Source organism: Gopherus flavomarginatus, chromosome 3, assembly GCF_025201925.1.
Source record: "Gopherus flavomarginatus isolate rGopFla2 chromosome 3, rGopFla2.mat.asm, whole genome shotgun sequence".
Classification (NCBI taxonomy): domain Eukaryota; kingdom Metazoa; phylum Chordata; order Testudines; family Testudinidae; genus Gopherus; species Gopherus flavomarginatus.
The window spans coordinates 22,201,659-22,228,670 of NC_066619.1; the positions used below are offsets into that span (position 1 = coordinate 22,201,659).

Here is a 27,012-nt window from a genome sequence, read left to right on the forward strand (position 1 = left end):
TTATCTGTAACATTAATTATCATTTAACAGCAGAGTGGTCCATCTAGGAGAGCTCGTTCTTCAACTGTCACAGGTGGTGAAGAACCAACGGTAATAATACTCTTTATCAAACACTTTCTGTAATGAAATATGGGTTGGGTTTAGCATCTTTTATGACACTGGACATTTTTTTGTAAGCAGCAGTGTATTGGTCTAAACTTTTCAGAAACCATAGCTAAGTTTTAACATTTGTTTTTCACCTTTTACCTTGAAATAATTTTTTCAAGTAATGCGATAATATCGCAATAATATTAGCATACAATAAAGATATGGATATAATGCAATTGATTTTTAAACAGAATGACACTCTTGGTAAATATCATTGACTAGTGCTCAAAAATTGAAAGGTATAGCACGTTCTTTTTAAATGCAATATAGATGATACAAACAGACCCTTTAAAATATAGCACTTACCATTTGCACTGACTTTAACACTATACTAATTCAGTTTTATTCTTAGGCCTGGATCCTGCTTTGAGAATCATGCAGGCAGAGGGGTTTACCCATGTAATTCTCAATGTAGTTAGTGTATGATCTTTGTTTACTACCAAGTTTTACTTTCTTGTTATCATTAAGTAGCCCAGTGCTGGATATAAACTCTGAATGGTTCAAGAAAATATTTCACAATGCTTAAATTAGATGTTTAATATCCTGCAACCATTTTCCATAATGAATTGTAGTTTGTGAAGCTATCCCATACACTTACAGTGTGGTTAAAGGTAAATCTAAAGCAAGTGGATTGTCCAATAATAAATATGTTCAGCTTTTAAAAATATATATGTGCACCAATGAAAAACACACCCCTACACCTCTGCCCCGATATAACGCTGTCCTAGGGAGCCAAAAAACCTTACCGCATTATGGGTGAAATCGCATTATATCGAACTTGCTTTGATCCGCTGGAGTGCACAGCCCTGCCCCCTGGAGCACTGCTTTATATCTGAATTAGTGTTATATCAGATTGCGTTATATCGGGGTAGAGGTGTATATATTTTTATTTGTATTGTGGAAGTAGCATGAGGCCCTAATTCAGGGATCAAGGCACCATTGTGTTAGGCACTGTAATATGTTCTTTACTGAACTTTAAGGATATGTACTTTGTACCTTGAATTAAGTGTCAATACCTTTCACAAACACAGAAATGTCTTTGATATCTGTGGAAAAACTGATTAATAGCCACATAAAGCAGGCAAAATGTTCTGTATTTATTTCTAATGTAAATCCAGTCTTTTGTTGACAGATAGTTCCATTAATTACACATGCGTTTTATACAAGTTTATATTCCTCTACTAAAAACTGAATTCAGAGTAGAGCTACTCTATGCGTGCCTGGTCAGTAACGCCACTGTATTCCAAAATAGGCATACAGTGTTGATGTGATAGCTAAATATGTTGGTGCATAGTACAAGGAAATTCTTGTTGAATTTTTACATTCATGTTGAATTTTTACATTCATATTGATTTTGCATTTATCATACCAATGTAGACCTTCAGTGTTTAGATAGCACATAGAAATTAATGCACAAAATACTAATGTACAGTGTAATGATACGAGATACGTCTATTGTATTGCAGGGGATCTTATTTTTCACTTAAGTCAATTAAAGAAGATGAGCAAAATTTGATACATGTTTATGTAAAGTGGGTGCTTCTTTGAATGTGTGTTGATGTATATTTGTATGTGTGTAAATAGATAATGTTTTTTATTTGGATTGCTTTTAAGAGCTTTATTGAAAGCCTCAAAGGAAACTGAATACTTTCTCTTGAAATGCTTTACGGTAAAACTAGACTGGACAAAGCACTAATTATCACAAATGGCAGGAGGATAATCAGGATAACTTGAATAAGTGTTTCCAATCTCTGATTTATCTTATGAAAGGAAACCAGTAAAGAAAATTCAATTTACCTCTGAAACTGCATAAAGTACTGGTAAAGAGAACTGAAAGTTCTAATTTAAGGCTTTTTAAACGAATTGCCTCTGAGTCTCTCTTTTGGTTTGCAAAGCTCAGTTCATATTACAAAGGAATGCTGCCAGTAACTGGATTCAGTTTATAAGGAGTTAGGAGACAATAAAAAGGAAGAGACACGTTGCCATATGTGATCTTTAATGGTTCCACCTCTAGTGAGTTTCCTTTGTGACTCTGTCCTCATAGCTCCCTGTAAATCAAACCTGCTATTGGCAATATTCGCTAACAGACCTTCAACATTCTTTTGGTTTTGTGTTGTATGCAATGTATGTGATTAAAATCAAGTGATTTAAAAACTTCCTTGAGAGCCTCCAAGGTAGACACTTTTTAAAAAATGCATACTGTTGAGAATTTCAATAGCCTCTCACTACAGTGAATGCATGTATTTGTGTACAGTATCTGCAGCCCTAGAACAGATGAGCCCCTCACCTGTTGGCTGAGTCTTGTGACCTAAACCACTTTTGTTCTGACAAGCTAATCAATAGCTAAAACACCCCAAATCATGACCATTTAGGAAGTGACTGAATCAGGGTTTCGAGCTGCCTCAGCCCAATTTGTTTAGCTAATTCCTCTTCTCCTCCCCTTCTGTTTTCTCCCTTCTTAAATAGATGATCAACTTTCTTCCCATTCTTTACCTTTCCTGGACTCCTGATTTCTTCTTTGAACCATGTAAGCTGTTTTTCAGCTCAACCACATGAAGCATGTGCCCGTAAATGAGAGAATTCTCTTAGCACTGGCTACTGTAATAGTTCAGAGGAGAGTTCTGGAACTGATAGGGAATCTGATCAGAGGGGAAAGCAGATGAAAGAGCTACTTAATAATATGTTGCTGGAGCTTTAAATAAGGAAAACTAATGCACCTTGGATTTCAACAGTGATCTGTGGGCGACAGAGAGACTGTGACCCACAGTGCATTGTCATCCACTTTCAGTCTCTGGGACAATCATTTTCCACTGTTCTCAACTTGCTTTAGAATATTTATTTTATAACCGAGTGAATGTACAACACAAGTTGCTGTTTATAAGGCTACACAAAAATTGTAATTATGATGGTGAATCTGAATCAGACCTGAGAGGTTTGTGATCTTATTGAACACACAGGTATCTGTATAACTATGTAGCTTTACTTCAGGCCTCATGCAGAACATGCTCCATGTACAGAACCTGTAGAGCAGCCTTTAAATTCTTTGGTGGGCATTTTATCAAAAGTAACTGGATATTTAGATACCACAATATTGTAACAAGAAAAATAAATTTTTGTTAAAATCCCTCATGCCTGCATACAATATTCTGTCAGTAATACAAGAAATAAACAAGTGAGAAACTTTAAACCTGTTAGATTTCAAGGCGGTTATGAACAGAGTGATTGAAGCAGGAGTATAGCAGTGATTATGAAATTTAATGTAATTTGCCATTCATCGTGCGGTTGACTTAATTAGTTTGCCTCCTTCCATCCTCTGTAGATATAAATGATTTAAATTGTTCCTAGGTTTTTCTGATACTTTAGGTTTTTCTGATACTTTCAGCCACGTTATTGTTGTGAATGACTTTCATACCTGGAAATGAGATTTTTTTCTCTTTAAATTGAGCATAAATACTGTAGTGTTCTATAGATAAGAATCCAGTAGTGATATTTCTTATAAGACTTTTATATTTACATCATTTAAGCAGTTACTGCGTGTGTTTTTCTGTCAGTGAAACCTCATGATTTCTGCTGCGTTAAGCTGCTTCCATGATACACCCTACTAATGCTTCTTCGTTACAGTTTTCCAGTTATTATGTTTGGCATTTTAGTTTTGAAATACTGTTTACTGTTTCCGTTTTATGTGGAAAGTTGAAGATTTTTAAAATACCATAACAGATAGTAATATTCAGTAAAGTCAGAGTTACACAAAAAGCATTTCCACCATATTAGAGAAATTAAATGTTATATCAAGGTATAAAATGCAAAATATATTTTGTAAGATTCTCGTACAGATAACCAGAACTGAATTGGAACAGAGGGTATACACGTTTTCTGAATTTCCAGAAGAGTGATTCACGTGAGCTCCTGAATGTTCCTCAGTTTTAACCAGTGGAGGAACAATTCACCAGTTTTGTAGGCTAAGAGGAACACTTTGTGATGGTGGTGAATTTTTAAACTAAATACAGCAAGCAACAGTTAATATTAACATGTTGGTTTGCCTTCTGTTAAGAATTATCTTACCTCTTCCTCTGTGCAGATGGTAATCTTTTGTCAGATTTAATCAGGTGGAATACTTTCCAAAAATAGAATATCTGTGTCTGCCTAAAAAGAATTAGGTTCCACCTGTCCTAAGATGCTCAGTAATTTTCAGGCTAATTTATTCCAAAAAATTGGTTGGCTTTATTTTATAGATCTGTCTAGAAATAGTCTTCAAAGAATGCTTTTAGGCTACTCGTTATGTTGCTCATGTACATTATTACCTCTTTCTTATATTCAGACTTCTTCCCTTTTTATGAGAGCTCAATATTTATAGAACCTCCTGGATGGTTCTCCATTCTCATCAACTACATGACAGCATATATTCTCAGCCTCTTCTCCAGACTCATATCTTTGCAAGATCAAGCCCCTGATACGTAAATCTTGGAAAAAGTACTGACAGCCCTCAATTCCCACTAACCTCTGTGGGAATTTAAAGCTACTCCACACCTGACAGGAGTGTCCAGTACCCTGCAGAATTGAGCCTCATTTGAACTATTAGGATTTAAAACTCACGGACAACATGTGCCTCCTGATACTTGGGGGGGGAGGACAGTGTAAAGTTGGGGGATATCTGACAGCCCCATGTATTGCTACTGGGAGGGACTTTCAGCTCCACCTTCCTGGGCCAGGGCAGCCACATGGGCAGGGAGCATGTCCCTCTGGGCACGGCTGGGACCAGCCCCGGCCCAGGGAGACTCACAGCAGCACTGTCTTCCCAGAGCTCGTGGACACCTCAGCAGGGGCAGCATGAGCAATGCCCCTACCTCTGGCAGAGGCCAGGGAACCTGCTCCCAGCACCCTCCCCAGTGGCCCTGCACACGGCCCAGGGACTGCCGTCCTCTCCCTGCCCCACCAGAGCTACCTGTGGGGAGCATGGGGACTCTTCTCCCTTCCCACCCCCGCCCCCACAGCATGGTTCTGGCTTGCTTGGCTGCTCTCCCTGGCAGCCAGGCCCAGGTGGGGAGAAGGAGGCGGCAGGAAGGACCCACTTCTCACACTATCTGAACGTGGCCGCTCCAGGTCGCTGACTCTGTGCAGCACGGCAGCTGCCTGAGAGAGTGCCTGCCTCGGGAGGTGGCAGCCCCGCCCCCTCCACTCCCTGCCAAACCTCGGCTGCCAGGGACGGGGGTGCCGAGGGAGATGGAAACATGACGGCAAGGGGCTCCGGTTTCTCACAGGCAGCCACTGTGCCGCACAGAGCGGCAACCTGGAGCAGCCACCCTCAGCTGACATGAGAAGCTCAATCCCGCCTCTTCCACTCTCCACTTGGGCCCAGCTGCCAGGGATAGTGGCCGAAGGTGCCAGGGGGCAGGTGCAATGGTAGGGGGACAAGAGCCCCTTTCCTACCCCTCCCTCCCTCCCAGCAGGCTGAGCAGAAATCTGGAGGGGCACTTGACCCTGCATGTTCTCTATATGCCCACAAAACATGCTGTTGGTTCATCCTTGCTTACTGATACCTGAGATCAGGCATTGGTATAAGAAATACTCCCTGGTACTGAGGTATCTGTATGTGAAAAGTAATTTAGTGCAGAATTTCAGAGGCTCCATCCTTTTACTTCCTTAGCTTCCTGATGAGCTGAAGGACACCATGTTCCTCTCCTCAGCTTTCTCATGATAACGCTCACCTCTGATCTCCACCATTATTTCTTGCTATTGGCAAAAGCATCAGAACGAGAACTGACTGTAATGTAAATGGAATCTCAGTAGTGCTGCTTTTTACACAATAAGCAAGGAAGATTGCACACTGAGAGCCAGGAGAAAATCCTTCCTGCCTTCCCCCCACGACACTTTAGTTCTTATGTTTTCTTGCTCCTTTCTTTAGTTGCATAGCTTTTCCATGGCTTACTGAAATTGCAACATCACACCCTATGCTGTTAAGCAAAGATGAGACCTTTCTAGTCTGATTTCTGTCTAAATATGGAGCAAGAGCATGACGAGTTTGTCAAATCTATTCATTTCCCTTTTTGCTTAACGTCTGAAAAGAATGTCAAAGATGTAAGAAATGTTCCATCGTCAAAGTGTATATGGACCTTTGACTTGTATGCTGGGTAACTGCCTTAAATATCTGGCTTCATTGCACATGGTAAATGAACATTGGAGGAATCTCTCCTCTAGAGTAAAGGGCAACTGAGCGCATGCATGGGTTTTTCAGCCTACTTCAATTATGCAGCAACTGCAGGTTGTCAGACAGTGGCAAGACTTTACAATCCCTTTCTTCTGTTCATTTTTTTGTTTTGGTGCTTTAATGTGGCTTCTTTTAGAAACAGGCTTGTCTCATCATCTTCTCTTATCCAAACAGGCTTAAAAGAGCTCTTAAATTTTCTCTTGCATGCTGCAGACAGGGTTCCCCAATCCCCACACACACTGTTGAAACAGGCACAATGGCTATGTGCAGCTTGGACATGAGCATAGACTCTTTCTCTGGCTCAGTTGTCAGCCCCGTTTCTTCCAAATCCAGATACTGGCACTTGTAACATCAACACTAGTACACTCAATGTGAAACTCACAGGCTATGAACAGAATAAATAGAACTGCTTAAATACGGGCATACTCCCTATCCACCTTGCTCTGCTTTCACATCAGATAAAATGCTGTCACAGCTCATCTGCCTTAACATTAATATTTTTATTTTGACTTCTGTGAGGGGAAGTAATTTGTCCTTTCATATCTATAAGATAGTACACATCTGTTGTTGCAGTCCCACAAGGAAAGCCATTATAAAAAGCAGATTACTGTAATAAGGGGCCATAGTAGACTTTCTTATAGCTAGAAAGCTGCCTACTTCTAAGGGGATTAGTGGTACTGATGCTAAAATAAAGCATTACATAGAAACTGACAAGACAATTAAGCTCAGGCACTTGCTTTCTCTTTCCGGGTCTTCTGATAGAGACATTTGGTTTCATCATTCTCCTGCCAATCAAAACTTTGTCAGAAGAAATTCCAGAATTTAAAGATTTTCTCAATAATCTAGGCTTATTGAAAGGCTACTGCTGACTCCTTGCATGTTCTTCAGGTCTCCCACCACATACCTTTGGATTAATTAGAGGCTAGAAGCTTGTCCTACAAAATGTATAAGGTCTTTTCAGCAGAAAAGTCGCCTGAAAATAATTAACCCAGTGAACATGATACAGATTTGCTAAGGGCCAGATGCTCGTTGGAGTTGCACCAGTTTACACCAGCTAAGTATCTGTCTGTGACAGGATGCACCCTCACCACTTGTTCGGCGCCTCCTCCTGGTCACTCTTGGGATTAACTCTTGAGGCTGGTCTTTCTTGCACCACCATTATCTGTATGTTGACAAATTTTACATCCATGCCCTCCTTTTCCATTGCTTGCTAATATGCCCCCTATATTAAGGGAGTTGGGAAAGACAGTGGAAGAAATGCGTTTTCCCATACTGATGACACATGCGTCACTTTGTATTTTAGGGAGAGGTTACAGGAGGGCAGGACCATGGCTTTATCTTTAAGGTGGATACTGAGTCTCAGAAAATTTAAGCAGGACTTCCAGCCCTGAATCTATTGGCATTCTTTCTTAGCACTTACAAACTGTTGCCTGAACAATAACGAATTAATCTATACTGCACTCTATGAGGTAGGTTATTTATTCCCTCCATTTTACAGAGATGGAAACTAAGAGGGGTTGTGATTGACCTAAGGCTGATTACCCAGTCCATGGAAGAGCCCAAGTGAGAATTTAGGAGTTCTTGACTTTTCCTAGGCTACGTGGCCTCTCTAGCAGTGACTCACATATATCAACTTTAGTGAATAAATGCTCTTTCTAACAAGGGGAAAACATTTTTATAAAAGTGAAAGCAGTTCCTATCATAATGTGTAGTCTCCTGTTTCTTTTGTAGCTCCTTTAGTTTCACGACATGGAAGCTGAGCTGTTTTCTGAACAAAGTGCCTGTAGCTATGCAAATGTGAACCAGAAGACCTGCTTGTGGAAGGGAGGAGGGTGTTGGGTCAGATATATGAGAGAGACCCTGTGCTAGAGAGAAATTTGAAGACATGCTTTTCCAAATTTTCCACTGTATTTGATTGTAAGAATGGCATAAGTAGACTTCTTCTGAAGAGAATTTTTTTCAAGCTTTCACAAAATAATGATACACAATTTTTTTGCATAAACAGCCATCAGTGGCCTACGTACATACTACACCAGGCTTACCTTCAGGCTGGGAAGAAAGGAAAGATGCTAAGGGACGTACATATTATGTCAATCATAACAATCGAACCACAACTTGGACTCGGCCCATTATGCAGGTATGGAGTTTGCTGTTGTATTGTTTAATTTCAACAGAATGCTTAAAATGTGTTGGGTCTAGTTCCATTTGAAAAGCTGTTTTAAGGTTCTTAAACAGAAACAGTCTATGCAATGCAGAGGCAATTTAGAATAAAGTTATTACGTTTAACCAGGAAAATATACAGCGATTAAGATTATTTTTGCTAAATATCTGTTAGGTCCAGAATAAAGATATAAATTGAGTTTATAACCACAGTGGTGAGAAATGAGAGCAAATATATTCAGAGACAAATTTTAGAATCAAATTCAAAATGAGGATCTTAATCTGTGTACTAATAAGGCCATTTATAGTAGTTTGTTCTTGCCTAAGCAGTTGTTCATTATTTAAAGCATGAATCATTTTTAATTCCATTGAACATACTCTTTGAAATAATATATTTAAAGCTTATTTAGAAAATGATTAACAGAGTGTTGATGGCTTTTTTTTAAACAGCCTAACTGCAGATAAACATGATCCTGACACTTAGCTAACTTGTTCTTGCCCCTGAAATAGCTTGCAGAAGATGGTGCAGTTGGGTCAGCAGCAAACAATAACAATCATCTAAGTGAGCCTCAGATAAGACGGCCTCGGAGCCTCAGCTCACCCACAGTAACTTTATCTGCTCCACTCGAGGTAAGAAGTCCTGTCTCATCTGACAAAGATCACTTCTGTCCTGACTTCTCATTCTTTCTGTTGTGTTTATGACCTTTTATTTTCATTCCAATTTTGCAGCCAACGCATTCTTCTCTCCTGATCTGTTAGCTTTGCTTCGTGAGGATAATATTTTCTTCTGAAGTTTTTTTCAATGCATCTTCACTTTGTGCAGTAACACTGCCTAATTCTTCTTACTCAACTCTCACACTCATTGCTTGGCGTGGGGAATATTCTTTCTCTGCTGTCATTAGTTTGTTTCATTTGTGCATGCATATCCTGTAGTACTTGCATTACTGTAACTTTCTTGTTGGAAAAGCATCAAATCAGAAATATTCTCAAAAGCTGAAACATTTATTTTGAAAGGCAAGTGCAATAAACTGTAAATAAAGGCTGTGCTGCTTGAGTTTGGAAAGTGGTGGTTGAAGTAAGGACATCTCAAAGCTTTTGATTTTGTATTTCATTCTTTTCAGCAGGATATTTTTATTTCCTTTTAGTGCTTTTGAAGATATCTCCTGGATTTAGTGACAGACTTAGCTGTCAGCTTTCTTCATTGGAAAAAGTTCTCCTGAATGGTTTTTGTGGACTATGATACGAGTAAAGGCATCAGGCTAAACTTTTTCAAGTCTACATGCCTAAAGCTCAGGTTCTAAATCCATATTAAAACAAAAACAAATAAGTGCCTTATTTTCAAAGGTCTGAAATGCCCATTGACTTCAGTGGGATTTGTGGGTACTCAGCACTTTTGAAAAAAGGCCATATATATATTTAGGACCATAATTTTGGGCAACCAAATTTTAAAATTTGTCAATTATTTATTCTGTAAATGTATTCCTCTGTAATAATAATTTGCAGTTTACTATCCTTGAACATCACAGTTCTTCCCTGAGAACTTCTGGGTAATAAATTGCAGTACACTAGTATGCAAGACTAGTAAGTAAGGCACTGATTATGCAAAATGATGCACCTGCATAAATGTTTTTGCTGGAATGGAATTCCACTGGACCCAGAGCAGGTGAATCTCCTTATAGAAGTGGCATCTGAAATATGCAAAAATATTCTTGACTACTGCAGACTAGATACTTAAATTTGAAAGTGGAACCAAACTTACCAGAATGGTAGTTTTTAATCCATACCTGTATTATGAATTATGTAGAAAAACTAATTTGTATACTCAATAGTGAAATCAAAGATTTATAAGTATCTGAATTAGAAATTGCATAAGATAGAGGTGTAAATGTAAAAATATTTGATTACAAATCATGCTTCAGAATCTAATTATTTGTACCATTTACTGATCTGTAAATATATCATTAAAAATATAATCAGTGTTACTCAGCAAGGCAATAAACAAAGTTAAAACTAAGTGGTTACTATATTGGGTAATGGGTAAAACTTTCAAAAGTGCCCGGGTCCCATTTTCAGAAGTGTCTTGATTTCACTGGGAGTTAAATGCATATGCACTTTTGAAAATCCTACTAGCTGCCTATCTCCATCTTTAGGTGGCTAAATACCTTTAGAAATCTGGCTGTTAGGTTTTGTAGTCTCATTGATAGACAATGAAACTGCGGCACTTGTGAAAATTTTATCCACTACCTGTAGTTAGAAACTGGTCTGAATAGTTTGAACCTCCCTTTATTTTAGAAATTGCTTAATTCCTATTTTAAACATTTTAGTTGATGAAATCAGTTCCTAATTGATGAAAAACGCATTTGAAGTATCTTACACTGCCTTCTATTCATCTGTACTTTTTTTGCTTTAAAATGTTTGTCACGTACAGTGCCTTGCAAACAGCAAGGCAGTGCCTGTATTTTTCTATATAACATTGGTTTTTGTTATTTATAAGGAGTCAGTAGAAAAAGGTATCTAAGATCTGAGCTACAATAGCCCTATTTCTGGGGGAAGAAAGTGATAAAACACCATGACCTTTGCAATGAAAGCTTATTATGTAACAAGGGGCAGCCAATTTTAAAATAAATTAGTGATTTGAGATGGTGATACCCCTTGTTCCTGTAAATTGTATCCCCATTGAAAATGTGTTCAGCTCATGATACCAAGAGTCGTTCATAATATAATATAAAATGAGATTTGTGGAGTCTTAATGTTGCTCATTTCCCGCAGTTTGCCAAGGACTCGCCTGTGCGCAGAGCTGTCAAGGACACCCTTTCCAACCCACAGTCTCCACAGCCATCACCCTATAATTCTCCTAAGCCCCAACACAAAGTGACACAGAGCTTCTTGCCACCTGGTTGGGAGATGAGAATAGCTCCAAATGGCAGGCCCTTCTTCATTGATCATAATACTAAGACTACCACATGGGTAAGATGAATTCTAGCTTATAACATTTTAAATCTGTTGGTGTTTTTCTGGATATTTTTACCTTGTTATTTTTGTCTTCCTTCCTGTATACTTTCCTTGCTGTTGTTGGTGTACTTATGTCTTGTCTTTAGCACAATTGGGCCATGAATGTGATTGCGGCCTGTGGGCACTGCTGTAGTACAAAGGTTTGAGTCACACACCTAACAAATTAACATCCTGAAGTGGCTGTTGTAGTACCTAGTCCTGCCTTTAGAAGATTTACACATCTTTGTCTAGTACGTCTTTGCCTTTTATATACTGTGCATACACTCTGTATTTGACAAACTGGTGGACATGACCATCATTTTGAACAAAGATATTATGTGTAGTCTTACATTTTAAAATCCCGAACAAGATTTAGAACACCCCAGAGTTTGAATCTAGAGCGTTGTCTTAGCCCATTCTAAAGCCACTGTCCAGTTGCAAAATTTGAGTGAGTTTGGATTTCAAAGGCACACATTCTTCCTAAGTGATTTGCATCAACTGCTTAGGTTTGAGGCTCTCTCGTAATTTTAATAAATTTCATTATCCCTTTCACTGCTCTCGCATTAAAATGATTATCATAAATGTTCTTCGGTCTTCACTAATCTACTATGTTATCTGCCTTGCATCAGTATACTGCGTTTTTCTTTAATTTTTTATTGCATACGATGTTAAAAAAGAAAATATGAGAAGCTAAACTATTTTTTTAAAAGTTAATGGAGAATCAAGGGACTGAACTGCCCATTTCCTTTTTGCTTCGTGAGAATAATGTTCTCGGCAGTTCTCCATCCTTAATTTATCTTATGTGTATACACTGCATACTTCTTGGAACTATGCATGATATATATTGTCTGATGCAGAATTTAGGCATCCTTAAGGACAGGGTATCAGCCTGGAATTTTAACTTTGATTTTCCTTGCCTAATTCTGTTAGCTGGATCCTTGATTTTACTTCAGTGTAGGTTTTTGTGGTTCACTGTAAATTTTGTTCTCAGAATAATGTTTCCTTTACCCTAGGATGACTTTGAGTTTTGGATTGGGAGTTAGCTGGATCCCTTGTAGCCATGTTTCTTAAGCTGATCTTTGTTGCTGTCGGAACACATCATTATTACTCTCTACTCTAGAAGCACATTGAATTATACAGTCACCCATTTTTATTATAGTGTTATTGTTCAAAATACTTGCACTTAATGGTCTACTTCATTTTCATACTTACAACTTGACTCATAGTTGTGTGTACTGACTCATCTGGGACACACACATTTTTCCCCTTTAAAAACACTCACCATTTGAATTGCATAAAACTGCTTTGAGGTATTTATTTGTGCACGTAGAAGTCAAAAAAATCAGTTTCTGCTTAAACAATAGAAATGTAGGAATATGTTTGTATCAACATATTAATATCCAGGAGAGATTTTCTAAGGCACAAATGGCAGGTGCCCAGTTCCCATTCATTTTCAATGGGAGTTGGGCACCTAACTCTAATTGTGCTTTTTAAAATTTCTCCATAATCATTATAGAACTGCAGTCTCAGATCCAGGAACTGTCTGTACATTGTCGTGTGCTCTCATTAGCACTTACACTCAATTCACCAAAGTGCTTAAGGGTGTTTTTAATTCCCATTGACTTCAGTAAGACGTAAGCACAGATTAAAAGTAGTCTTGTATGTAAGTGGTTTGCTGAATAAGAATGTGATTTGATTACAAATGGCTAAGTACTTTTGTGAATCATAGTCCTAATACACAACAATAATAATAACAATGTGTAATATCTTATTATTCTGGGAAATACATAAATGGCTGATAGGTCATCCTGAGGTTTAAAAATAGTTCTAATATGATGCCTGATGTTGAATAGGAAGGTACTTAAAAAAAAAAAAATGCCAGTTCTCCATATGTCAGAGTGGTTACTGTGGGTATGTCTACAGTGTGTGTGTGTGTGTGTGTGTGTGTGCACAGGCGCACACACACGCACAACCCATAAACCTGTGGCATCAAGTCTCAGACTCTAGTCAACTGACTCAGGCTCAAGCTATGAGGCAAAAGTAGCAGTGGGTGTCTCAGCCTGAGCCGGAACATCCACACGCCTCTCACTAGGTTTCAGAGTCTGAGCGCCAATCTCAGCAGGAACATCCACACTGCTATCGTTAGTGTTGTAGCATGAGTCCAAGGCCTGGTCTACACTATGCGTTTAAACCAATTTAACGCTGTACCCGTCCACACAACGAGGCCCTTTACATCGATATAAAGGGCTCTTTAAATCGGTTTCTGTACTCCTTCCCAACGAGAGGAGTAGCGCTAAAATCGGTATTACCATATCGGATTAGGGTTAGTGTGGCCGCAAATCGACAGTATTGGCCTCCGGGCGGTATCCCACAGTGCTCCACTGTGACCGCTCTGGACAGCAATCTGAACTCGGATGCAGTGGCCAGGTAGACAGGAAAAGCCCCGCGAACTTTTGAATTTCATTTCCTGTTTGCCCAGCATGGAGCTCTGATCAGCATGGGTGGCGATGCAGTCCCAAATCCAAAAAGAGCTCCAGCATGGACTGTACAGGAGATACTGGATCTGACCGCTGTATGGGGAGACAAATCTGTTCTATCAGAGCTCCGTTACAGAAGACAAAATGCCAAACCATTTTAAAAAAATCTCCAGGCTATGATACAGAGTCCACAGCACAGTGCTGCGTGATATGCATAACGGAAAGCCAAAGAATCAAATGGATGCTCATGGAGGGAGGGATGGGGTACCGAGGACTCCAACTGTCCCGCAGTCTCCGAAAATCATTTGCATTCTTGGCTGAGCTCCCAATGCCTGTAGGGTCAAACACATTGTCCGGGGTGGTTCAGTGTCTTTCTCGTCAATTTACCCCCCCCCCCCCGCCCCCTCCGTGATAGAAAAGGGGAAAAAGTCGTTTCTTGACTTTTTTATATGTCACCCTATGTATACTGCATGCTTCTGGTAGACACGGTGCTGCAGCAGTAAACAGTAGCATCCGCTCTCTCCACCCCTCCCCGGTGGCAGACGGTACAGTGCAGAAGGACTGATAGCCGTCCTCGTCATGAGCCCGTGAGTGCTCCTGGCTGGCCTCAGGTGAGGCCGGCCGGGGGTGCCTGGGTAAAAATAGGAATGATTCCCGGTCATTCCCAGTAGATGGTACAGAACGACTGGTAACTGTCCTCATCATAGCAACGGGGGGCTGAGCTCCATCAGCCCCCTCCCTTTCATGTGTAAAGAAAAGATTCTGTACTGCCTGGACTATCATAGCAGCGGTATGCTGAGCTCCTCTCCCCCACACTGCTTAATGTCCTGCCTGGACTATCATAGCAGCTGGAGGCTGCCTCCCCCTCTTTTATCTCACTAACAAGTCAGTGTTTCTTATTCCTGCATTCTTTATTACTTCATCACACAAATGGAGGAGACACTGCCACGGTAGCCCAGGAACGTTGGGGGAGGAGGGAAGCAACGGGTGGGGTTGTTTCAGGGGCACTCCCTGTGAATGGCATGCAGCTCATCATTGCTGCGGGATCTGACACGGAGCGGCTATGCTCTCTGGTTCTCTGATACAGTGGTTCTCTAGTACACTTGCCCCATATTCTAGGCAGGACTGACTCTATTTTTAGATACCATAAAGGAGGGATTGACTCAGGGAGTCATTCCCATTTTTGTCTTTGCGCCCCCAGCCGACCTCAGCCAGGGGCACCCATGACAGCAGCAGACAGTACAGAGCGACATAACTGTCATCTCATTGCCAATTTACAATGGCACAGCAGACGGTACAGAACAACTGATAACCATCTCTGCTATCATGCAAAGGCAAATTAATGCTGCTGTGTAGCGCTGCAGTACCGCGTCTGTTAGCAACATCCAGTAGATAATGCGGTGACAGTAAAAAAAAAAAAACAAACAAACAAAAAAAAAAACACGGGCTCCATGGTTGCCGTGCTATGGCGTCTCCCAGGGCAATCCAGGGAAAAAGGGCGCGAAATGATTGTCTGCCGTTGCTTTCCTGGAGGAAGAAATGACTGACGACATGTACCCAGAACTACCCGCGACAATGATTTTTGCCCCATCAGGCACTGGGATCTCAACCCAGAATTCCAAGGGGCGGGGGAGACTGTGGGAACTATGGGATAGCTACGGAATAACTACCCACGGTGCAACGCTCCAGAAATCAACGCTAGCCTCGGACGCACACCGCTGAATTAATGTGCTTAGTGTGGCCGCATGCACTTGACTTTATACAATCTGTTTTACAAAACCAGTTTATGTAAAATCGGAATAATCCCATAGTGTAGACGTACCCCAAGTCAGTTGACCTGAGCCATGGGACTCAGTGTCTCAGGATTTTTGCAGTGTAGTCATACCCTGAGTTAGCTATCTCTGTTTATAAATGTTGTCTAATTATTTGTTGGTCTATAATGTCTTTAGAGGTTCAGCAAATTAATTTTAAAATTAACAATTATGTATTTGTGCAAATTTATTTTGTAATGTCAATTTATTTTGGCAATCGTTTTTTAAAATAATTTTCCATTTTAACATTCAACGAAAACTCACGTAAGGCTACATTATCTGGGCCGGCATTCAAACCTTAATGCAAAGGTTTTAGTTATATGCAACAATATGAATAAAGAGTCCATCAGTTTTTAGCCTTAGATCTGAAAGTGCTAACTTTTGTCGTTTTAATTAGTTACACTATCTCACTGACAAGTCTATATAATTTAATTCGAACACTTATACCATTTCATTGTGACTTCAAATCCTCATATTGAATTTGGAGCTTTAGAAATAGAGGGTGAATGTGTAAAAATTGAATGGATTAGCATATGGAGCCACTGTGCCTTGTCAGTCCAAGCTATGACTTTAGTAATTTGAGCTAGTTTAGTAATGAAATACTCCAGCTTTTCCACATCATCACTGCAGTGTAATTGCTGCTGGTTGGATTTAATTTTAAATACTATGCATTTCTATTTGTTATATGTCATGCTGATGCCAAGTAATCACTATCCACATTAGAAGCCTCTAATGATGGCTGTTAGCTTTAATGCTGCAGTATTTGGGTAAAGCCAAGTAAGCCCATATATTTTTGTATCTTTCTTTTCCATGGGCTTTTGTTTTATTTAGATTTCTGTTCATGGTATTTTAATTTGTGCTGTTTGAATCCTGGCAGCCATTAATTTAATGTTTGTACAGTGATTCAAACATAAGAACTTCTTCTTCTTCTTCCTTTTTTTTCCAAAATAAGTGAGAGAGATGGCCTTCTCCTGCCTGATCTGTTAGTTTTTCTCTCTAAATTTATGAAACCAGAAAGATGCATATTTTGCCCCATTTGTTATTTAAATTATAATTGGTTACAGACAGGGAGAATTTAGCAGTAGTCCCACATGATGCAACAAACACTAAATAAACCATGCAGTGCAGAAAACAGAAATACTTCACCATTCCTAAACATCAACTGCCAAGCAGCATCTCTGTCCCTAAAAGCTAGTGTGAAAAAGGTGAGCCTTTCTTTTTGTCTCCTGAACATCAATAGATTCAGGCTGTCTCAAACAATGCAGAGGGTACATTCCAAAGGATAAGGGCCTTCTTGGAGAATGCCCTGCTCCCAGAAGACTTCATACACATCCAGAAAATGAAATACCCAGGGGAGAAGAGATCCTGCATCATTATGGCTCACTTTGCCATTAAAAATGACACTGGAAAAACACGAACCTGAATAAAATACTTGAAACCCACACAAATATTAGAAACTATAAATCTTAACATGGACAAACCGCTTTCCCAGCTTCTTGTTCATTGATGAGCATTCCTGGACTTGGTTAGCTAAGCTGTATAGTGATTATTTTAAAACAAGAAATTCTGTATCAGGAATTAAGACATTACGAGTTAGCGTGTTTACAAATTCAGTAAATAGGCACCTGTGACACCATTGTGGTGTGCATCTGGAATAAAGAATTGAGGCTGGTTTCATCATGAAATGGCAGATTGTGAAGTTAAGGTTGTATTTTGCCTGGGGAAGGAAGACGCTATAGAAAGATATATTTTTCCTTCTCTTTCCTGCTTTTTAAATATTGCAGAACTGAACAGCTATTGTCCTGCTAGCAACTGAAAGAAAAAATACAATGAGAAAAAAATTGTGATGAAAAGAAAATACACTCTCAAACCTGGCGTTTGGCATGACTTGCATATATGTACCAATTAAAAAATAATAAGAAAAACTCTAGGCCAAAATTGTTACCTCCTTCCTACCAGAAAATATTCTGATGCCATAATAATGAGTACAGTGTAAAAGCTGAGATGCACACTGTTTTCTTAGTTTTGAGGTGGCCAAGTGCAAAACTTTAAAAAAGGAATGTGCCATAGGGCTCACCATCTCTTGTCTTCTTAAAAAAAAACCACCTTCCATTTTTGTATGAGTATGTACATTATATGGACTTTGACTTGCTTTCATAAGGAAGTTTCCCATGGTAACTGTCTAGATTTTTAGTGCAGCAAGAGAGATGATCAGTCAGTGTGCATAACCCTAGGAGAAAGGAAAGATGCCAGCATGCTGTGTAGCAACCTGACAACATCAAAAATGGACAACAGTGACAAATGGAGACAAGGTGTAGAATCTCAAACACATCGTGAATCCCTGTCTGATTTATTGTATGTAACTCTCATAGATGCCTGACGGTTTGCACTTTGGCAGTGCTTGCATGGCAACTTGTCACGCTATAAAAGTATTATTGGGTTGAATATTGATTTACTAATAGTGACAAAGCCTTCACATAGAAATATTATACGTTGTATGGTAATACTTTTACTACAGCTGAGAGCCCATTCATTTAAAGCAATTAGGTGCCTCATTTTATTACATGGAATACTAGCTCTGCAGTTTGGTTTGACTGTCTTTTTTATAAGCTGATAGAAATATCTAATAGAGAATTTCCTCACAACTATTGTTACTTGTTTTGCATCCTGAAAACTAATAAATAGTGAACTGGCTCTGATCTAACTGGTCATATTATAACTGTAAATAAGAAACATCTTTGTGGTTTAAATTTTTATGGATTACAGTGCTGTATTTATGTTACAGGAAGATCCACGGCTGAAATTTCCAGTGCATTTGAGATCAAAAGCTTCTTTGAACCCTAATGATTTGGGCCCTCTTCCTGTGAGTGTCAGTTGGACATATTTTGCTATATGCATAAAGACCTCTTTTGAGAATGAACGTGTACTGCTTTCCGCATATACTGTATGTGAATCTGTGTATTGTGCGTATAATGTTGTGATCTCAGTAATGTGACAGGAATACACTTGACAGAGCCTGCTAATAACATTTTTGAAGTGGTCAACCACTTATTAGCTTAGCTGAAAGTTCAAGGAATGAAGAAGCTTTCTCCATGTCTTTATCATTGGCTGTGTGACATGGATGGTTGAAAGTTGTTGCTATGAAAACTAAAACAGTATACAAGCTTGAATCAGTGGGGATCTAGGGAAGGGCACATCCTATAATCAAAGAACATTTCTAAATTAGTTCTGTCAGTTAGCTTGCAGATCTCTTTGCTTGTGTTGTTTTATTGGCATTCACAAATCATCTAACTTAATATTTGTTATCTCTTGGAAAAAGAGTAGATGATGTGCCGTATGGTTTAATTTAGATTTTGAATGACATTTCTGCATTCCACATAGAAAGCCACCACTGTGATGCAAATGCTACTTGAGATTATATTACTCACCAAAGTACACTGTTGCTTTGCTTCATAATCAAAGTAAATTATAGACCCTTTCTATCTTGATCAAAAGCTTTGCTCTTGAAGGCAGCAAGTAATATCTGAAAATTTTGGATTTCTTCGTGTGCTTCTGATTCAGTGCCTGATGTCAGTAATGCTGTGGTCTTGTCTACACTATGAGGAAGATAGTAGCAGCACTGGAAAGATTAGTGTAGGCAGGCCACTGGTTCCACCAACACTCTCAGCATCTAATCCTGCTGGGAAGAAGTCTAACTGGCCCTGTCTTGACTACCAAAAAGATGTTTTAGAAATCAAGTTAGGTAATTTGTTAGTTATCTTGACTTGAAATACCAATTAGCACCTAGTGTAGGCACAGTTTAAACACCTTTACAATCATTTGTTAGCTGGTAACAGAAGACTAAAGCAGTTTTAAAAGAAAAATAGCTGTGCAGGAGGCTGTTTTATTGGAATTTTTCTCATAGAAATTGGGCATGCACTTATGTCCAGAGAGGGCTTGTTTACATGCAGAGTTGCACTGGTTTAACTAAGATGTGATTTTTATATTGATTCAGTTTAAACAGAGCAAAAGGCTGTCTGGACATTCTTAAATCAATATAAACCTGGCTGATATCATTTAGTGCAAGCTGATCAGAAAAAGGTTTAAGGTAAACTGAAATAAGCCATTTTTAAACAAAATGTGTGTTTGCATAGGTTTTTCCACCGGTTTAACTAAATCTGTTTAAAAGCAGATTGAAATTAAAATAGTTTAATCTTTGTTTTGTAGACGAGGCTGAAGATGATGTAGAAGGTACATCATGGAGTAGGAGTAGGTTTAGGGGTAGTACATGGAGAAGATAGTGATTTTGAATGGTGCTGGGTGTACTAAATGTCTTCTGCTTCTAATGGTGGAAGGATAGGAACACAAGGATTGTCATATTGGATCAGACACATGGACCGTCTAGGCCAGGGTCCTGTTTCTGACATTGGCCAGTACATTATGATTTAAAGAGAGGTTCAAGAAACCCGTTATAAAGTAGCTATTGGGATAATCCGCCCCATATGAAGATCTCCTTTTTAGTATTTACTGTTCTAACTCTGAGCACTCTTGTTAGCCATATAAACATCCAATCTGTCTTTGAATCTTGCTAACTTCTTGGACTTTGTTAGCCTTCTGTGATTGTTCTGTGCCATCTAACTTATTTAAAAAAAAAACTAGTTTACATAAACGTAGATAATATATTTCTCCGTGCCATGTGCACACTTAATACAGTAATGCTATTTTAATTAACATTCTTTTTTTTTTTTCCAGCCTGGTTGGGAGGAAAGAATCCATTTGGATGGAAGAACATTTTATATAGATCATAGTAAGTAAGCACCTAGGTACTACTGCAAGTAGACAAAGGGAGGTAATAAATATTGAAGTGAAAGCTTTATAATTTTACTCTTCATTTAGGAAGCCAGGTGTTGATATGTGGAGACATTGATACCAGAGACTTAGTGCCCTCATACGGTACTGTATTTTCACCAAAAGCTTGCTTTTAATTGGCTCATCAAGCTTTGTCCCTCTCTGATCTTGTGAAGCATTAACATTTCTTCTTTGTGGTTTTCTTTGTTTTTGTTGATATTTTGGATTCTTTGTTGTTGTTGATGATCCCATGGCTTATTTGCACTTATTTAATAAATTAAAATACACATTAGGAATAGAAAATAAGATGAGAAAAGATGAGATATCCACAAGTCCATATGTAGGCAGTGGAAGAAATAAGACTGATAAGTAATTTTCCCTCCCACTTCCTTAAAAAGGTCTTGTGGCAATGCCAATTCTGACCTTATTTTCTATTTGTAGCATGTTTTATTGCACCCAGCCCATTAATATCTATCCAATTCTGTTATTGAAGTTCCAATGTAAGTGATGTTTCATTGTAGACTTGTCTTATTACAGCATCTCAGAACAAGTGTGTGGATTTTTGTTGTTTGAATATAAGTGGCAGTCTAATAGAAGATTTTTTTTACCTTTCAGCTGGGTTTATTTGAAAGGTGATCCTACTGATGGGGATAATCCTCACATAAAAATATAGAGACCATGAAATATCCTTAGAAAAACTGGAAGTGGGGAGGATAGCTGCACAAAACCTATAAAAATTAAAATCTTAAACCATTCTACCGGTTTGACAGTATTATGGTTTTTACTTTATTTTAATGTCAGTAGTATTAACTGCTATGCTTATTCTGTGTTTTAAAAAAAACCTGTCTGTAAAGCAGATTGTGATTTTTTTTAATTGCATGCTTAGCTTTTAAGAGGTACCCTGCTTTTAAATAAGGAATTGAACTAATACATTCTTTGCAGAGAACAAGATTAACCTGTTCCAAATATTACTATGGAATGCTTAGTGCTCTTTGCACTTTGACTAATTATTTTAATTAGCCAACAAATATCTGGAAACTTAGAGTTAAGGTTAGCAATTTATCCTGAACTCCTGTTATCAAGGGGTCCAAGAAAAGAAAAGAGCTTGATTTAAGACAGTGTCACATTTACACTTGCTGTAATTCCCTGTCTTTCAATAGTTTAATGAGCCATCCCTTAGTTATTTGAGCATATGTTTGTCTCTAAATGTAGAGGAAAATTTTAATGTATACATTAGTCTGATTTCTAGTGAGTTTTTAGCAATTGTTACACATTTTACATTTTTTTTATTTGAAATGTCTTCCTCAATTCCCTCTCCTGAGATGCAGGGCTTTTTTGGCTTTGCGGATGGCAAACTGCAAAAAGCAATTTTTTCCTGGTGATACTTGTTTTCAGAAAACATCCTTGTTCTCACATTGTTACATCACTGTGGTAATCAGTGGACCAGCAGCAGGGGTGAAATCAGTGATATCGCAATGGACTTGTTGAGTTTCTTTGCAACAACCTCATGCTCACTATTAATCAAAAGATAATGCAGAATGTTCAGTGACTTGGCTTGCCCAATATTAATAGTAGTGTCTGTCTTCACAATATTCCTAACGAATATAATGACATGATATTCAGGCAATATACAATTGCAGTAATGTAAGGATATGGTAATCCTGTTTCATATATATTAATAAAATAATACATTTATAAGTCCCAATTACAAGTTTATGAAACAGTATGTATAATGTACCCCATTAGCTAGCCGCTCAGCTGACCATCAGCATCTCCTGTATTCGCAGTCCTTTGTCAGTTAAAGTGGCTAGTTATTAAAGAACTATAATGGGGTATACTGGCCTTTTATAGGGTTGCCAACTCTTACTGAAGCTATTTTCCCCCCAACATGATGTGATGTCATTTTCTTAAAATACCCTATTAAAATCTCCTGGATTGCTTTCAATGGTCACTGAGAGATTGATGCTGGTTTCTGGAGACTCTGGGCCAATCCTGGAGGGTTTACAACCCTAGCCTTCTAAGAGAAGAGGGGGCCAGAAGACCCCATTCAGGGAGTTGGAATGAACAAAGGCCCAGGAAATGGCCTGGTAGTGGAGGAAAGGAAGTGCTCCTGAGGAATTGGAAGTTGGATGGGTGGAAAACCGAGAACTGACCCTTTCAGAGCCTGGGATCCCTCTAGGGTGGGACAAGGTTCCCCTCTCTTTCAGCCAGTCAGGAGCTCTCGCTCTGAAGGACAAGAGAGTGGGGCTTCCGCAAAGGGATATCTGGCCCCGAGAGACAGATCAGTAAGCAGCCGCCCTGCTACAAGTACCAAATCGTGCTAAAACATTTCTGTGTAAAAGATTGTGATTATTTAAATTAATGGTACACCATCAAGTTGAAATCCAGCCAACGTTATTAAAGGGTTAATAGATTCAGCTACTGTTCGTGCCCTGGTTCCCCCACAATTTTTGTGATTCTCCAGCTCTGTAGTCCTATTTTGTTAATGTTTTTCTCTCCCCTATTACTGTACAAAAGGCTTGTGCAAACAACAGAGAAACTGACTCTTGGAGAACAATAAGACTGAGTGCCATCAAATGCACAGCATAAACTAATAAAGAGAAATAGATTTTCAGTTGTAGTAATCCTGGATGTCACTTGTGGAAATAGTAGATTAAAAAAATCAAACAGAAATTTCAAATTTCAGAAGTGATTATTAATTTAAAAACATTCCTTTTAATAATGATGATACATAAATATTTTAATTCCCAAGCCCTCAAAGCCTCAAAGAGGGAGTGCACTGGTCGTAAGATACAGAGCTTTTCTTTCCCTAAGACTGGTTCACGTTCAGCTGGGTCAGTATTATGACCAAATGTCATTTTCCGTCTGAAAGCTGTTCGGTAGCCTGCTTGCAATGACTTAGTAGTCTCTGGCCACCTACGCTCGCTATATCTGCCCAGGCTGTGTGGAAGACATTGGTCTCCAGTGCCTTCCACAAGCATTAAATACACTTAAGATGCATAAAGAGAAATACAAAAACAGCATTTTAATATTAATTATTAACAAATAAGAAAATTTCCAATTTTAACCTTTTTCTAATTCTCTCAATGCTTTCTTGAGAAATGTTACTTTAAACTTGAGCATTCACAATCCAATCTATTTTTTGGACATTTTAAAATTAAATTGATATTAAAAACCAACAGATCTTTCAGGCAAGCAATTTGAGGACTTAAAAAAATGTGAGGGAGACGACTTGATCACGTTGTTACTTAACAAATTGTAAAGCATAGCAGTACACATAATACAAGGATTGTTATTCCACTACTAGGGCAGAAAATTGATGACTTAGACTTTGCCATTGCAGATGGTACCTACTTGGTTTTTGGACCATTGTTTTATTGTTGTGATACCATCGTTCCATTGTGGTTCTACTGTGTTTAGATTTTTATCAGGAATATGCTGTGTGGAGACTGGGAGAATATCACTATAATACCGTATAACCATTACCGTACCAGTGCTCTAAAAATCTGCAAATGAAAACACATTGTGTTGCTATTGTATCATTGGCAAGAGCCATTTTGGTCAAAATTGAATATGCTTCCCTTGTGCCATAACTTCATAAGGGAAGACAAAAAATGTGCACTCTTAACCTGTTTGTAAAATCAGTAACTAGGGTCTATGTGTCTTTCTGGAATGGAGGAAATTTCTTCCCAGTTCTATTTCAGGTCCTGTTTTAAAATTGTTGTTTCTTAGTTATTCTAAATTTATAAAAAATAATTTGATCGTATTATGGTGTGAGCTCTTGTCAATTTCTTTCATTTTAATTGGAAATAGTTTTAAAGTTGCACAAGAATACACAAAAAGTTTGAATTTAGTGAACTTAATCTGGCATTTGCAGGGGTTCTTTGCTTTACCTTTTGGACTCAAGACCTTTGTTTGTCTAATCTGAGTTAAGTGCATTTCAAGACCAAGTTATAAATCCCTGAAGAAAAAGGGTTTATAATTTAAATATTGACTCTATAGATCTTTAACAAAAGCAGTGTGAATATACTGGATTATACGGTAGTTTTGCATTTTTGAATGAGTGTTCCCAACTAAACAGTGTGATGGAGTTTTAATGGATGGGGTGTACACAGTTTTTTCCTAACCTTGAAGTACTAAGTTATGGATGTTGCAGGGAGGTGGGTGCAAGTGAAATTTTTTTAAATGATGATTTTACAGGGTGGTAGAAGAGAACTAATGGTATGATATCTTTTGTTAACTTGCAGATAGTAAAATTACTCAGTGGGAAGACCCCAGATTGCAGAACCCTGCTATTACTGGTCCAGTAAGTACTGTGTATGCTAATGGTTTTGAATGCCACACATTAAATGCTGTGCTCAAACTCTCTCCTGTGCCAAGATCCAGTTGATGCAGGGCAGGAGAGACTGTCATGTAGCTGCTTATAGCTGATTTTCTAGGTTAGTCTGTGCTGCTGCAGCACTAGTTAGAACAGCCTCGTGGTTGCTCTAACTTGCTGGCAGCAGTCCCAAGCAACAGGACACCAGTTGGGGATTGACACAGCACGCTGCACTCCGGTCCCACCCACCATTCCAGGGCCAGACAAGGTATGGTATAGATAGAGGCAATTTCTGTGTCTTCTGAGACCTCCCCATGTCAACTGGCCAGATTTGGAAACTTGCCAGACCTCTAATTTCCTTCCTTTCTTCCACCAATTATCATATTATGTAATTCTTCCTTAAGGGCCCAGGAAAAATATTTGATCAATGGGTCTCTACCAATTATCATATTATGCAATTTCATCCTGTAAGTACCTAGGATCCACTGATCAAATATTTTTCCTCCAATAAATCCCTGACTACTCCATAATCTTGACTCTGATTTATCTTAGATATCTGATCAGAGTTTATTACTTGCTGCATTATTGACTCTTATGAAAATGCCATCTGTTCAGATACTGCATGGCTAATAGATGCGGACACTTGCAGCTTTGACTTGTTAAAACCCCTTCATTTGTCACTGTTTCCATTCTCCTGCAGCTACAACAAGAAACCATCTCCACCAAATTGAAACCATAGAGTTAGTCTCTAAAGGATATTCATTACCAGGATCATTCCTAGGTAGAAAAAGTACTTTTCCAAGGCAGATTTTTCACTGTAGGAAACAGATGTTGTGGTAATGAGACTCCAGGATAGAAATCGTGCAGAGGCCATATCCAATTTAATACAGCATAAGAGATGCTACTTACTTGCTCTTGGCATCCAAGAAAAAGACAGTAAAAATGTAAATCTGGATATATTTTGTCAGCATGCAGTGGGGACTCCTCCTCTGGTCTCTCTCACTCTTTCCTCACCCATCTTTCCTATATTAAAATCCTACATAAGAATGGCCATACCAAGTCAGACCAAAGGTCCATCTAGCCCAGTATCTGTCTACCGACTGTGGCCAATGCCAGGTGCTCCAGAGGAAGTGAACCTAACAGGCAATGATCAAGTGATCACTCTCCTGCCATCCATCTCCATCCTCTGACAAACAGAGGCTAGGGACACCATTCCTTACCTCTTCCTCTACTATGGCTTAGAACATAACAATCCTCCATTCTCTCAGCAACTCTTCTTTGGCTTCCTAACCCTTCCTCCATCAAGCTGAAATTGCATATCCAATTTCAAACTTCTGCACAGTAATGCCTCTGCCTGCACCTCAGGTCTGGTCTTCTACACTTTTTATGGTTTATGCTCTCACTTTCCAGTTGTGACTCAATGCCTGTTTTTCATGCCATTCCTTACGCCTTGAACATCCTCCCTCTTTTGTGTGTCAGGCTAACTCACTCTCCTAACCCTTCCTCAGACATGTTTCAGATAGTTTTCCAGAACTTTTTCCGCTGGTTCATCTACTCCTGCTCTGGGGCCTCAACATTTATCAAAGTAAACAGAAGACAATTGAAAAAGTAAAATAAAAGAAGCAAGATGCATGGCCAGATCGCTGGCTGGTGTAGCTTGCGCTAAAATGGAGTTATGCCAATTTATACTAGTTGAGCATCAGGTTAAGAACAAGAATTGCATTAGAAACAAAGTTTGTATACAGTCTGTTCCCTTGCCAAGTTACCCTCTCTCATTGTTCACTCTTCCTTTCCCTCCTATTCACCATGGGTTGTAGATAATTATGTATTTTTCTAAAAAATCATGTGTCGTTGAAATTCAATGCAAAACTTTGACTTCAGTGGCACAGAATTGAGCCATGGCATCATAATATCCTTTGGCCATCTTTTTTTTTTCTCTGTTTAAAAAAAAAAAAAAGCAGCCGATTAATGGTATTTCTTAAATGGTTGGTCTATTTGCTGTTGGTTCCTATCTAATGTTGCTAAGTCTACATCATTTAGCCCTTAACAGTAATCAGACAGTATATTGAAAAGCAG

The 27,012-nt window shown here is 38.8% G+C and overlaps 1 protein-coding gene across 12 annotated transcripts in view; it reads left to right on the plus strand.

The window, feature by feature from the left end:
• NEDD4L (NEDD4 like E3 ubiquitin protein ligase) overlaps positions 1 to 27,012 on the plus strand; it is a 359,045-nt gene that overhangs the window by 281,209 nt on the left and 50,824 nt on the right. For 7 of the 12 annotated variants that reach the window (XM_050944652.1, XM_050944657.1, XM_050944656.1 and 4 more), the window contains 8 exons: positions 31 to 90; positions 8,358 to 8,489; positions 9,023 to 9,142; positions 11,282 to 11,479; positions 18,577 to 18,654; positions 20,523 to 20,577; positions 20,667 to 20,723; positions 24,866 to 24,924. In XM_050944652.1, the coding sequence (XP_050800609.1) occupies positions 31 to 90; positions 8,358 to 8,489; positions 9,023 to 9,142; positions 11,282 to 11,479; positions 18,577 to 18,654; positions 20,523 to 20,577; positions 20,667 to 20,723; positions 24,866 to 24,924 (759 nt within the window). The remainder of the gene's footprint in view (positions 1 to 30; positions 91 to 8,357; positions 8,490 to 9,022; positions 9,143 to 11,281; positions 11,480 to 18,576; positions 18,655 to 20,522; positions 20,578 to 20,666; positions 20,724 to 24,865; positions 24,925 to 27,012) is intronic. The other 5 variants (XM_050944654.1, XM_050944649.1, XM_050944655.1 and 2 more) reach the window with 3 other exon arrangements.